Below are 13,213 nucleotides of genomic sequence, written 5' to 3'. Positions count from 1 at the left end.
TACAAGCCCCTAGGAGTCAGGAAAGGATTTTTAGAACAGTTCATCATCTATCAGAGGAGCTCAATGTCTCACATATTGAAACAAGTAGGGTTAAGACCTGAGCCTTGGGGCCCCTGGGTGGCTCAGTGGGTTAAAGCCGCTGCCTTTGGCTCGGGTCATGATCCCAGGGTCCTGGGATTGAGCCCCAGAGAGCCTGTTTCTTCCTCTCTCTCTCTTTCTCTCTCTCTGCCTGCCTCTCTGCCTACTCGTGATCTCTGTCTGTCAAATAAATAAATGAAATCTTAAAAAAAAAAAAAAGACCTGAGCCTTATCCATTTTTGTGTCCCCTCCTCTGGTATAGAGCAAATGATCAGTGTCTACTGAGTATGTGAATAAATGAACTACCTATAAGCAGATTCCCTAGGTTTGAAACACTGTTTTTTATAAGAACATGGTACAGCGAGGGGTATGGGATAATGGAGAGAGGGCAAAAAAAAAGAACACTCCTCAAAACAGCTTTTTCCACTTGACTACTTCCTAATAGCAAGAAAATGTCTGAGATATTAGCTCTCTTTCCCTCTCTTCAGAAAAGACACTTACACTGGTATAAGCAGTACATCTTTTTGAACTGCTTTCCTTTCTTCAGAACCCAGTTCCACACCTTCCACACCACAGGATCCCTTCCTTCACAAAAAAGATCCCTCCTTATCTCTCACGCATTAAAATCCTAGGTCCAGAATTCCTTCTAACTACAATGCCTCTGTAAAAGCCATTTCATTTTTGTGCCTCAGCTTCCTTATACATAAAATGATATTTGTAATAGTTTTCCTTTCACTTCATAAGGTTATTGTATCAAATAAACGACAAGAATATGCTCTGTTTACTCTAAGACACTGTTACAAGGGACATCCATAAAGTGTATTCTTCCTGGTAATTAACTGAAAGAGAAACCTCATTACAGAGAGATTCCGGAGGCCACAGGGTCTGTCTTTGAGAAATCTCATATGGACTCATTAGCTCTTTCTAAACCTTCTCGTGGCTTTCTTTTAATCATCCTTAATCTTTTTTTTTTTTTTTTTTTTTTTTTGCTTTCTTATATGCTCTTTCCTTAAAGTATTTAGTCATCTATACAACACTCAAGCTAGAAGCATTCTCAGTCACTCCCCCATGACTTAGTTATCTATTTTATAGGTTGGATTGTTTTATAGCTTTAAAAGCTTCATCAGTTACTGCCAGGGTCATAGTAAAGCAGCATTTCAATTATCTAAGCAGTAGCCCATCCATTTCTACCAAGTAGGGAGGTGGGGGACACTAGGAATTGTCTATATATCACAACTGTAGTCTACTATTGGAAGGGACTGGGGCTTCCACTGCTGCTGGTATGACCAAGAAAAAAAGGAGATCAGGCATCTTTTACACTTGGAACTGAAGCCCCCCAAAATATACCTAATAAATTACTTCTTGAATGAACTAGTAAATTACTAGATTATAACTTGTCTGAAAATTGATTTCATTTCTTCTATTGACACTACTTCAGGAAAAATCTGGTATAAAAATATTAAAATTGCCTTAATTCCTCAAGATAGACCTTGTAGGTTTCAGGATCACTGAATATTGAGGTCTTCTGGTTAATTATAAGGAAAAAATACACTTTATGGATGACGCTGGTTACAGTGTCTTACAATAAACAAAGCAACATCACATCCTTTATTTCATTTGATAAAATAATCTTGTGAAAGGAGAAATATTACAAATTTCATTTTACAGATAAGGAACTAAGTTACAAAAATGAAGTGCCTTTTCCAGAGGCACTGCGGTTAGTAGGAAGAATACTGGACCTAGATTTGAATTCTAGGTGGTGTTACACTACAAATTACCTAGCTTCTCTGACCCTCAGTTCTGTCCTTGGTAGAATGGGGATAATTTTGGCACTTACCTCATGATGCTATTGTTAGGATGAAGTGAGAAAGTGTTTAAAACCTGTAGCACAATGCCTGATAATTATTCAGTAAATATTCCCTTCCTACTAGCAATGATCTCACACTAGTAATATAAATTTAAGTTTCAGACACATAGGACAGCAGGTTTATGACTGTAAATTCTCAGAAGAGTCCATATCAAAACAAATAAGCTTCTTTGTCTCCCTATATCATCGGGCAGACATTTTTTAGTCTACCTTTTCAGAAAGCGTGTAGACATTTTAGGATCCTGGCTTTTTTTTAAGATTTTATTTATTTGACAGAGAGAGATAGAGATCACAAGTAGGCAGAGAGAGAGGAGGAAGCAGGCTCCCTACTGAGTAGAGAGCCTGACATGGGGCTCGATCCCAGAACCCTGGGATTATGACCTGTAGGATCCTGGCTTTTTATAGATGTCTCAGTTCTAACTCATGTGAATCAGGCTCAAAATCTCACTTCCTACCTGAAATGCTCCAGAACCTGACAAATTCTCCAAGAGAAGACAAATGGCTCTGATAGTGCTCCTCTTCTTCTTCTTCTTCTTTTTTTTTTTTTTTTGGTATAGCTGGATGATTTTTTTTCTTAAGATCGGGCCAGAAACCAGTGACTACAAAGATTACAAAGTTGATCATTTTATGTTTGAAAACAGTTCATTGACATCTCTCTGGAGGATTGTGTAATATTGCTCTGAAAAGTGATGATTTGGGAGTCAGCCTGCCTAGTTTAAAGTGCCAGCTCTCCTACTTACAAAATGATGTAATCTTAGGCAAAGTACCTATCTCTCTGCACCTCAGTTTTATGGTCTGTAAAATGCAGACAATGACAGTATTTACATCATAGGGTCATTATCAGAATTAAATATATTCTAAGCACAAGATACATAGAACACTGACTGATATATTAACTGCTCAGTAAATACTACCCATTATTATAGAATATAAACTGTATAGAACAAAACTGTATTTTGTTCACTGCTATATTCCCAGAGCCTAAAATAATGCCTTCTACACAGTGGGCACTAAATGTTTATTACCTGAACAAATGAAGAATCAGGCACAAATCTATTGTTAGGTGTATTTAAAATACTTTTGCCCCTAGATAAAAAGACCATGTGTCCATAGGGAAATATCAAGTCATATGTCTAACCCTGAAATTAAAGCATGGGAATGAAAGGCAGACAAGTGTCATGAGTTCGCAGGTATAAGAAACTTCAGATACTGGACAATCTTTGACCACTCATTTTAGTAGCACTCCCTGGGAAACCTCTTCTTAGTTTATTAGTTTTGGATTCGGGGGGTTTTTGGTGTTTTGTTTTGCTTTTTGTATTTTCTACTACTGATTCAACCAAGTCAGACTTCTAGCAATAAACATCTAAGATAACCATAGATATGATATAAACCCTTCATCTTCTCCTTCCCCAAATACAATCATTTTACAAATAAGGAAGAAGGTGAAGAAGGTATACCAAGCGCACAGATATATTGTGTTCAAGGGTACAGACATATCAAACCATTTGAAATGGACTATGGGGATTTATTTTTCTTTTTTAAAAATCATCAACTATTCCTTAAAGATTCCCTAGATGCCAGACAAAAACATAGATAAGGTGAGCTTGCGTGTATCACTTCAAGGCCTGGTCAGTGTGGCCAACAGCTATATGCTAAAGGGCAAGAAGTTAGAGTTCTATCTAAAAAAAGATAAAGGCCTGAAAAGGTAAATAAATCCCCTTCCTTTCCACCTTAACTCATGTAATAAAAAATCTAAAAAACAAAACAAAAATTCAGGTCAGTAATCACTAAGCATATGAGCAGATATAGGATTCATGAACGCAAGGAGATATTTCAGCATTATTTTTCTCTTAACTACTAGCATGAGTTTTGAAATACAATATGGTAAACAGAGAAGCCAGGTTAATAATGGAAAGAACACTGGGCCTGCAGTCAGTGCTGGCTCTGCCACTTACTAACTGTGTGATCTTAGGAAAATAAATTAACTTCTCTGTTTTCTTATTTGTAAAACTGATGCTAAACTTCTTTCTTGACTACTTCACAAAATGGTGATGAAAAATAAATGGGATGTGTACACAAAAAATGACTTTAAAATATTAAAGTACTAAAAAAAATATTAAAGTACTATGCAAATATTAACAAAACCAAAATTTTTTGGTATGAAAAGTTGGGTAATATACTCACGGAGGTAAGAGCTCAAGTGCCCTGATCCCACAGTGCTAGAGCTAATAGAATGTATCTTCTATAATAATTTAGTTTTGACTTGCTAGAATCTTAAGAGGTGAAAGGGATCATAGAGAAGACTTAATATAACTTTTTCATTTTAGAGATGCTTAAATGGAGGCATAGAGAGGTGAACTGATTGGCCAAAAGGTTACAAGTTCTATGAAAAGAAAAAAAACCTGATATTATATAACCAAGAACATTCAAACTTTAAAAATGTCCTTAGAAAAGGAGATATGACATTGCATAGGCATTAAAATTCTGGAGAGCTAAGAAAAATGTTCGTACAAGGGAGAACTATATATGAAAAAAGAAAAAAACAGAAGATCTTTATACAGAGCCAACAAAATGTTTAAATAATTAACCACCCCTCTAGATTTACAAATAAATTATTCTCTTTACTACCTGTGTTTAAATATTCTATTCTCTGGAAGGACATCCGTACAAATTATAGACGAATAATTTGGAAGTGTTTATACAAAGACATTGCTTAGCAATTCATCCAGAAATCATTTGGCTTCCTCCCCCAACTGTTCCTGCTGAACTTTTCTAGACAGAAACATACATATATCCCAGGTCTAAAGTATCACTTGGGCTAGTAAGAGAAAAGTTATCTGATCCAACATTTCTTGCCCACCAAACCTCCTTTTCCCCTCAGGGGACCTGCAGAGAGTATTCATCTTTCTTTCTATCTTTCATGACTCACATCTCAGTCAACATTACCTGATCAGATTCTCTACAAAGTGCACACACTCTTCTACTGAACAAATATTTACCTACTTACTATGCCTTGGGCATTATGCTAAGTGTTTAAAAAATAAAGTTGAAAAAAACTGTCCTTGTTCTCAGAGAACTCACAATCTGGAGAGCCATCCATCTTCCTTAACTAACAAAACCAAGTATAGGAGAGGCAAACAGAAAGGAGTAATCCAGGGGCACCTGGGTGGCTCAGTGGGTTAAGCCGCTGCCTTCGGCTCAGGTCATGATCTCAGGGTCCTGGGATGGAGTCCAGCGTCGGGCTCTCTGCTCAGCAGGGGGCCTGCTTCCCTTCCCCTCTCTCTGCCTGCCTTGCCTACTGTGATCTCTCTCTGTCAAATAAATAAATAAAATCTTAAAAGAAAGGAGTAATCCAAGGCTGCCTGGAGGTTAACTGAAGGCTCTGCAAAGGAGACAGGCCTTAAAGGGACACTGAAGGTTTAATAGTCAAAAAGTTAAGAAGGGAGAGAGCATTCTAGATAGAAGGAACAGTAGAAGCAAAACTTAGAGACACAAAAAACTAATAATGTGTGCTCAGTATTACTGAACATAAAATGCAAAGACTTCTCGCATAAACTGATTAGATTAGTAGATTAAGACTAGATAAGGGTCCTAGTCTACTATGCAAAACACCTTCATTTAGCAACTATTTGCTGAGCCCCTACTATGTGCTAGACACTGCCAAGTACATAGGATACAGACCTTTGTAGATCCATTGCTGTCTACATACATGGCTGCCACCCGAATTGTGCAGTACAACCTGTGCGGCCCTAGCAACCCTGTAAGACCACTATAAACTAACTGGACCCAAACTGCAGGCTCCTTAAGTATGGTAGAGTCCACTAATTCACACACACGCCAGGTATGCTCTATATACAATAAAATTTTGAAACATACACTATTTTCAATGCCGTTAAAACTGAGAGTGCAGTATCATTTTAAAAGTTAAAAACAGAACTACTCTGTGATCCAGCTAACACACTACTGGGTATTTATCCAAAGAACACAAAAACATTAATTCAAAGGGATACATGCACCCCCTACATTTACAGTATCATTATTTACAATAGTCAAGACATGGCAGCAGCCCAAGTGTCCATCAATTGATGAACGGATAAAGACGATGTGATATAGATACGTGTGTGCGTGTACATGTGCCCGTGCGCGCGTGCGCACACACACACACACACACACACACACACTGGAATACTATTCAGCCATAAAAAAAGAATGAAATCTTGCCATTTACAATGATGTGGATGGAAGTACAGAACATAATGCTAAATAAGATAAGTTGGACAGAGAAAGAGGAGTATCAAATTTCACTCGTGGAATTTAAGAAACAAAACAAAAAAGCAAAGTAAAAAAAAACAGAGAGTTAAAGCAAGAAACAGACTTTTAATTACAGAGAACATTCTGATGGCTACCAGAGGGGATGGGGTAGGAGTTAAACAGGTGATGTATCACACTTGGCGTGATGGGTGTCAGGTGATACACGGGAACTGCTACATCACTCCATTGTACACCTAAAACTAGCCTAACACTGTATGTTAACTAACTGGAATTAAAATAAAAAGTTAAAAACAAAACAAAACAAAAAATGAAATAAAGAAATATGGTGATATGGGATGCCTGGATGGCTCAGTGAGTGGGTTAAGCGTCTGCCTTAGGCTCAGGTCATGATCTCAGGGTCCTGGGATCCAGCCCTGCATTGGGCTCTCTGCTCAGCGGGGAGCCTGCTTCCCCACCCGCCCCATTTCTCTGCCTACTTGTGAGCTCTGTCAAATAAATTAAATATTAAAAAAAAAGAAGAAATGTGGTGATAATTATATTCAATTTGACTTTTCATTTATTGGAAATGAACTACATATACTTCCAATATTTTATTTGTGGACATAGGCTTGCAAGTAGCAGCATGAAACCATTCCTTTTGAAATAAAAAAGAACAATTATAAAAACCTTCTGATTTTTTTTTTTTAAGATTCTATTTATTTATTTGACAGAGAGAGATCACAAGCAGGCAGAGAGGCAGGCAGAGAGAGAGGAGGAAGCAGGCTCCCTGCTGAGCAGAGAGCCCGATGCGGGACTCGATCCCAGGACCCTGAGATCATGACCTGAGCCGAAGGCAGCAGCTTAACCCACTGAGCCACCCAGGCGCCCCAAAAACCTTCTGATTTTTTAAAGTACAAAAATGCAAGAGTTCCAAATTTAAAGTTAAAAAGTCAGTTCTTATTTATTTTGATGCCATAAACATAATTTCAATCTACATTGTAACATATACTCATTTGAAAATATGACAAATAATGCTTTCTCTTACGTTAATGTGTCATTTGTTAAACAGGAAAAGGCTGAAACTTCTTTTAATATATTTTGTTCAATATATTATTAGTGAACTATGTAAGTAATTTAAAAACTAAGTACATTTTACTTAAAATTATTCCTTATACCACACAAAATCTATTAAAAAAAAAAAAAAACAAGTAAGTTGGGAAGCGCTGACTCTTTTTACAGGACCTAATATATGATCTTTGGGAGACCTACTATTTGTAAATAAAGGACTTTGGTATAGTAAATTTACTTTAATATTTTCATAAATCCCTAACAGCAACATATATGAGAACTAAAGCCCAGTGAGCAAAACTGCAAAGCTGTTAGTGATTCTGTGCTTCTACAACCCTATAGTAATGCCTCTATGGAAAATACACTTTGCCAAAAAGTAGTGTACTCTGGCACCACTGTAACTTTGTATTTTATTTCCTTTTATTCTCCCTCCTCTAGTTTAAATCACCACTACCATAATAAGCCTAGGGTGAATGTACACACACACTTACTTTCAGCTAGAGTACTGCAATAGCTCTTCGCATACCAAAACAGGTTTCATACTGATTTAGAGTGATAACCTTCAAAATCTCTTAATTATGATATTCCTTCACACAAGAAGGTAGTCTGGGTCTTTCCCATGAGGCCAAACTCATAAGCCTATAACTCAAGGTCCTCCATGATCTGACCCTAGGCTCACCTAGTCTCATCTTTTCCTGTACCCTCGATCCTAGAGCCACGCACTTCCTAGAACACATCATGCCTGCTTTGGTCCCAGTTTTTATGCTCAAGCTGGTCCCTTTGCCTAGAATGGTCTTCCTTCCCAAACTCTTAACCAATAAAACTCCACTTGCTACAACCTCCAATTCAGATGTCCCTTTTTCAACAATGCCTCCCTGACTTTCTGATCATCCCCAAAGTCATTTAACTAATATTTATTGAGCATTTATAATGCACCAGGTATTATGTAAGTGTTAAAGATAAAATGGTGAGCCAAACAAACATGGTCTCTACTTCACAGAGCTAGTATTTTTTCTCATTGGGTTGCTATGAGCATTAAAATATATAAAGCACTTAAAACAGCTCTGAAAATACACAACCATGTTCAATAAATATTAGCCTAACCATTCTATCTAAAATAGTTGCCACACACTCATATACCTTTGATCCTTAAACAGGACAAGTCTGAAATGTGTGGGTCCACTTATACACAGATTTTTTACAGTAAAGTACTGTAAATGTATTTTCTCTTCCTTATGTTTTTTTAGTAACATTTTTTCTCTCTCTTATAAGAATACAGTTTATAATACATACAACATACAAAGTAAACATTAACTGACTATTTATGTTATTGGTAAGGCTTCCAGTCCACAGTAGGCTATCAGTAGTTAAGTTTTTGAGGAGGTAAAAGTTATACTGGGACAGGGGTTGATACTCCTAACCCTGGCAATGTTCAAGGGTTAACTATACAATGTCACTTTATATTCTACCCTGATTTCTTTCTTTTTAGCACATGTGGCTGCTTCTCGTTATAATTACAATTGATATATATTCTATTAAAGAGGGATACATAATAGACAGGGTGTAACTTAGGGGTTTTTTTGAGGGGTATGCAAGGCAGATGAGGTTTCCCTGAGTTCCTTGAGAACTCCAGGATACAGACAGTTAAGCAGGCTAAAGACAGGTACCACCACAGATCATTCACTGTGCCATTCTATTATCTGGTTTTCCACAATCCAACTCCTATAATTTAATCTTTCAGTTTTCTTCCTAAAAGTAAAATCCTGAGAAGCCAGCTGTGACTATCCCATACCATGATCCCACAACTTTTCCTTTCTTGGCACACTTTGCATTTTTTTAAATTATTTTTTAAGATTTTATTTATTTATTTGACAGAGAGGGACACAGTGAGAGAGGGAACACAAGCAGGGGGAGGGAGAAGCAGGCTTCCTGCTGAGCAGGGAGCCCAATGTGGAGCTTGATCCTAGGACCTGGGGATCATAACCTGAGCTAAAGGCTAAACAACTGAACCATGCACAGGCCCACGTACACTTTGCATTTAAAATTACTCTTTTTGCTTAATGTTTAGATTGTCCACAAATACAATATATAAAAAGGCAAGGATCATATCTATTATTATTTGTAATATCCCCAGTGCCAACACTCAATGGCACTCAAAAAATAAAATAAAATAAAATAAAAAGTAAGAACTACATCTTAAAGCTGTGGTTCTCATAGTGTTCGTCACAGAACAGGAACATCAAAATAACATGAGTACTTGTTAGAAACACAAAAATGCAAACTATGAGGCCTTACTCCAACCTAATCAAACTCAGGAAGTGGTGGCACAAACCTCCAGCTGATTCTGACTTATGGTGAAGTCTGAGAATCCTTGTTTTAGATATCTTAAGTATTCAAAACACAACATAACAATGAAAATTTTGAAAACTAAAATACAAAGCTTTATAATAATGTTTAACTCTATTTACTGAGTGCCTACTACATATATTGCAGATGGAAGTAGAAAACAAGTAGCATCTACATAATTCTCAACTCATAATAAGCTAATACTTTGCATTCTCTTCACTTCTCCCAGACATACACTCTTACTCTGCAGGTATGTGTTTTAACAAGTGAAGAAAATCAAGTTAGCTGCAGGCAAAGTCGAAGTTATAGTCATACGTAATGTATCTTTCTAGTCACATTTCCTACTATACATTCTCATTTCCTCATCTCTCCATGCTAAATAAAGGTAATCTGTTACCTACAATACATCTCAATTACTTTCTACTGATATTCACAACAAAGCAGTCTTTGCCTTTCCAAAATGATCTATATAAATCATATTCATCTTTCTGGCCCAGCTCAAATGACACCTTTGGATCCTAAATACCCGGAAAGAGTTTAAATTTTCTCCCTCTCTACTCATACATTTATTCTCAGTGGGATAGCCAATGCTTCCAAAAACCTAGAAATTTGGTGTCTTAGGCTGTTCTGCCTAAAGAAATCGTCACATCTTACTAAATTTACTTTTTGTACTAAAAATAAAATTCTCCAACTCACTCTTTCCATGTAGTTCCCTAATTGTCTCAAATTTCAGTTTAAGATCATATGAGAATACAAAATGAATCATTCAAGCATGTACATGGCCTGGGCACTGGGAATAACGGGAATAAGTAGGCACAATTGCTGCCTAGAAAAACCCCACATTTCAGGAGGAGAAGCAGGTTACCACACAAAGGCAGTGTGATAGACTGTGTATGTGAAGGGTTGTTGTGGAGGCAGACACAGAAGAACCACCTAACAATGCAGTCAAAGTTCACAGATTAAAAGATTCTACAACAAACCTCTTTCCTAAAAAAATGAATGGGGTAAAAACAAAAACTGACTAACCTCCTAGAACATGATTACCAGGACTTGGTTTTAACCAGAATATCTTTCTCCTCCCAGAGACCAAAATTTAGATTCTGATATGATCAGCAATGTGTTTATTAAATATACTGCAAACCATGTGTAGCCCCACTCTTTGAAAAACCAACTGAAGCTTCAACTTATTTTGAAACAGGAAGGAGAAAATTTGCAAATATAAGGGTCTCACAACTAAAGGCAGGGAGAGCAAAACAAACGATGGTATTAGTAGGTATTAAAGAGGACTGGCACAATCTGACCGCCAACCTGATTTTCAGTCATCAGATGCCCTGGTCTCTGTCTCCAAACAAAAACAAAACGTTTGTTCTAAGTAATGGTTAAGCCTGCAAGTACATATTTTTAAAAAAATTTCCCTAGCTGTATGTACCTCCACATTAAAAGGCGCTCAAAATAAAAATACGTTTCAAAGCACGTTTAATTATTTGTCAAAGGCTAGATATCTCAAAAGGTCATAGGACGGATGCTGGCCGTCACCCCATGCTTCAGTCCAAAACACACTATCACCTAGGTTTTGCAATAACACTAGGCAATACGGAGTCCAGGCTTTCACCAATACTTCCCATCTCCCTTCCCGTCTACAAAAAAGAAAAAGAAGAAAGCTTACAAATCCCTATCTGCCCGCCCCACTGTTCCTGGGAAGCAATCGCCCTCAAATTGTTCCTGCATAGACCCCTGAAGCCTTAGAAGGAAATGGGGACAGCTGTGAGAGCGGGGGAGAAAGGACATCCGATTAAGGGGGAGAGGAAATGTGGCTCGTAGAGGACGAAGGGGAGAAAGGATACGGAGAGGAGGGGGCAGTGGAGATAAAATAATGAAAGGGTGTAAGAAGCGAGAGCAAAGAGCAGGACGAAAATTAGGAAGAAGAGAGATACAGAGATCCCAAATGAGATAAAGCAGCAAAATGGCAGAGGAGAAAAGGAAGGTCGGGTTAAAGGACGAGGAGGGGGCGGCAAAGGGGAACGCGAAAGAAGCTGTCACTGGGGGTGATTAAAAAAAAGGGTGTCACCGAGGAGAGAGCTGGGGGGGATGTCACCCCAGCAGGTGGACGGGGAACAGGGAAAAGGAGAAGCGGGGCGCCGAGGGGGACAGTAACAAGCGGATGAGGTAAAGGCAGAGGGCAGAGGGGGCACCAGAGCTAGGGAGGGGCAGGCCGCGGGGGCTAGGGCGGCGTGCGGCTGCCGCTCGGGCCTGCCTCGTTCCCTCACCATGGCTGCGCCGGCCTGGTCCTCGGACGTGCAGCCTCTGTCCTGGGTTCGGCGGCGGGCCGGGCCTGAGCCCGCCCCCAGGCTGAGCCGGCGCGGGGGCTCCAGGAGGCTCCGGGAAGCGGCGGCTCCGGGCTTGGCCCAGGCCTCGGCCTCCTTCTCTCAGAAGCTGGACGTGCAGCCGCCGCAGCCGCAGCCGCAGCCCGACCTGGAGCGCAGACTCCACCCCGTGAGACCCGCCCCCACCGGCGAGCGCGTTTGGTCCCGCCCCCTCCTCACTGCGCAGACTCCAGGAGTAGCCTCCTGGCGCCCGGCCTTTAAAGGAGCCACACCCCCCCTCAAAACGTAGCTTAACCTCTAAAAATAAGAGCTTCAGATATTACGTCATAGCAGGAGTTGGAGCCTTTACTCCTTTCAGTAATCTATAGACACTTGCTTTTCCTGTCCATTGTCATTCGTTACCATTGTCATAATTCTTGGTGATTTCCGTTCTCTTAGATAATTCTTTCAATGCCTTCATATCTCAGGTTCCTCTCCACTAGGAATCACCCTTGCCTCAGCTTCTCATTTCCATGCTCTTTCTTTAGATCTCATTACCAATAATTGTAACCACTGTATAATCTCAATTTTAATCATCCCACTCTCTCCCATCACTACACACTTCATTTCTAGGTCTCTTCCTCTAATACTCAAATCCAAAACTTCATCTTCTGCAAGACTCAAAATCCACTGATCCTACTAGCTTTTCACTATTCCTTACATGGCCCTTATACCCTCACTTCGCCCTTGAACGTCCTTGAGTTTACATTCTGTCATCCATCATGAAAATTATTACTATTAGCCTTCATTTCTCCAATCCTGCTCTCCTTTCCTTGTGCTCACCTGATGAAACTCTAATCCTAAACCTGCAGCAAAACCGAGGAGAGTGGAGAAAAATCCAGAATCATACTGACTTGACTCTCTTTAAATCTGATAACCTACTATTCTCAAATAGGCCCTTAATGCTTATCTACATTTCTCCAGTTCCACATACTGTCCCACTGTACTAGATGACTATTTCATATCTCTTTTCAAACCTTCCTCCCTCAACCTCACTTAACTGATGATTTTGCTACTAATTCACTGAGAAAATGAAGCCGAGAAAGAGAGATTGAGAGAGAACATCCACAGCCACCATGATTTCCAGCCTATCTCTAACTGCTCTTCCTGTAATTCTGTTGCAATATTCTGCCTTCCTTTCCTTAGTAGGCATGAACACTTGACTTTTAACTGAGGTCAAACTCTTCTTAGCACTTCTCAAACTACCTGTGCTAAAAGACTTTTTTTCCTCTGATCTCAA

The 13,213-nt window shown here is 39.1% G+C and overlaps 1 protein-coding gene across 1 annotated transcript in view; it reads right to left on the bottom strand.

The window, feature by feature from the left end:
* ZYG11B (zyg-11 family member B, cell cycle regulator) overlaps nucleotides 1-12,054 on the bottom strand; it is a 97,682-nt gene extending 85,628 nt beyond the window's left edge. The window contains exon 1 of the mRNA XM_044238246.1: nucleotides 11,878-12,054. Within this exon, the coding sequence (XP_044094181.1) occupies nucleotides 11,878-11,880 (3 nt within the window). The 5' untranslated portion in view covers nucleotides 11,881-12,054. The remainder of the gene's footprint in view (nucleotides 1-11,877) is intronic.
* Nucleotides 12,055-13,213: the final 1,159 nt, after the last annotated feature.

Source organism: Neovison vison, chromosome 2, assembly GCF_020171115.1.
Source record: "Neovison vison isolate M4711 chromosome 2, ASM_NN_V1, whole genome shotgun sequence".
Classification (NCBI taxonomy): domain Eukaryota; kingdom Metazoa; phylum Chordata; class Mammalia; order Carnivora; family Mustelidae; genus Neogale; species Neogale vison.
Note: the sequence above shows the minus strand (reverse complement) of the source record. Positions and strands in the feature narration are given on the sequence as shown.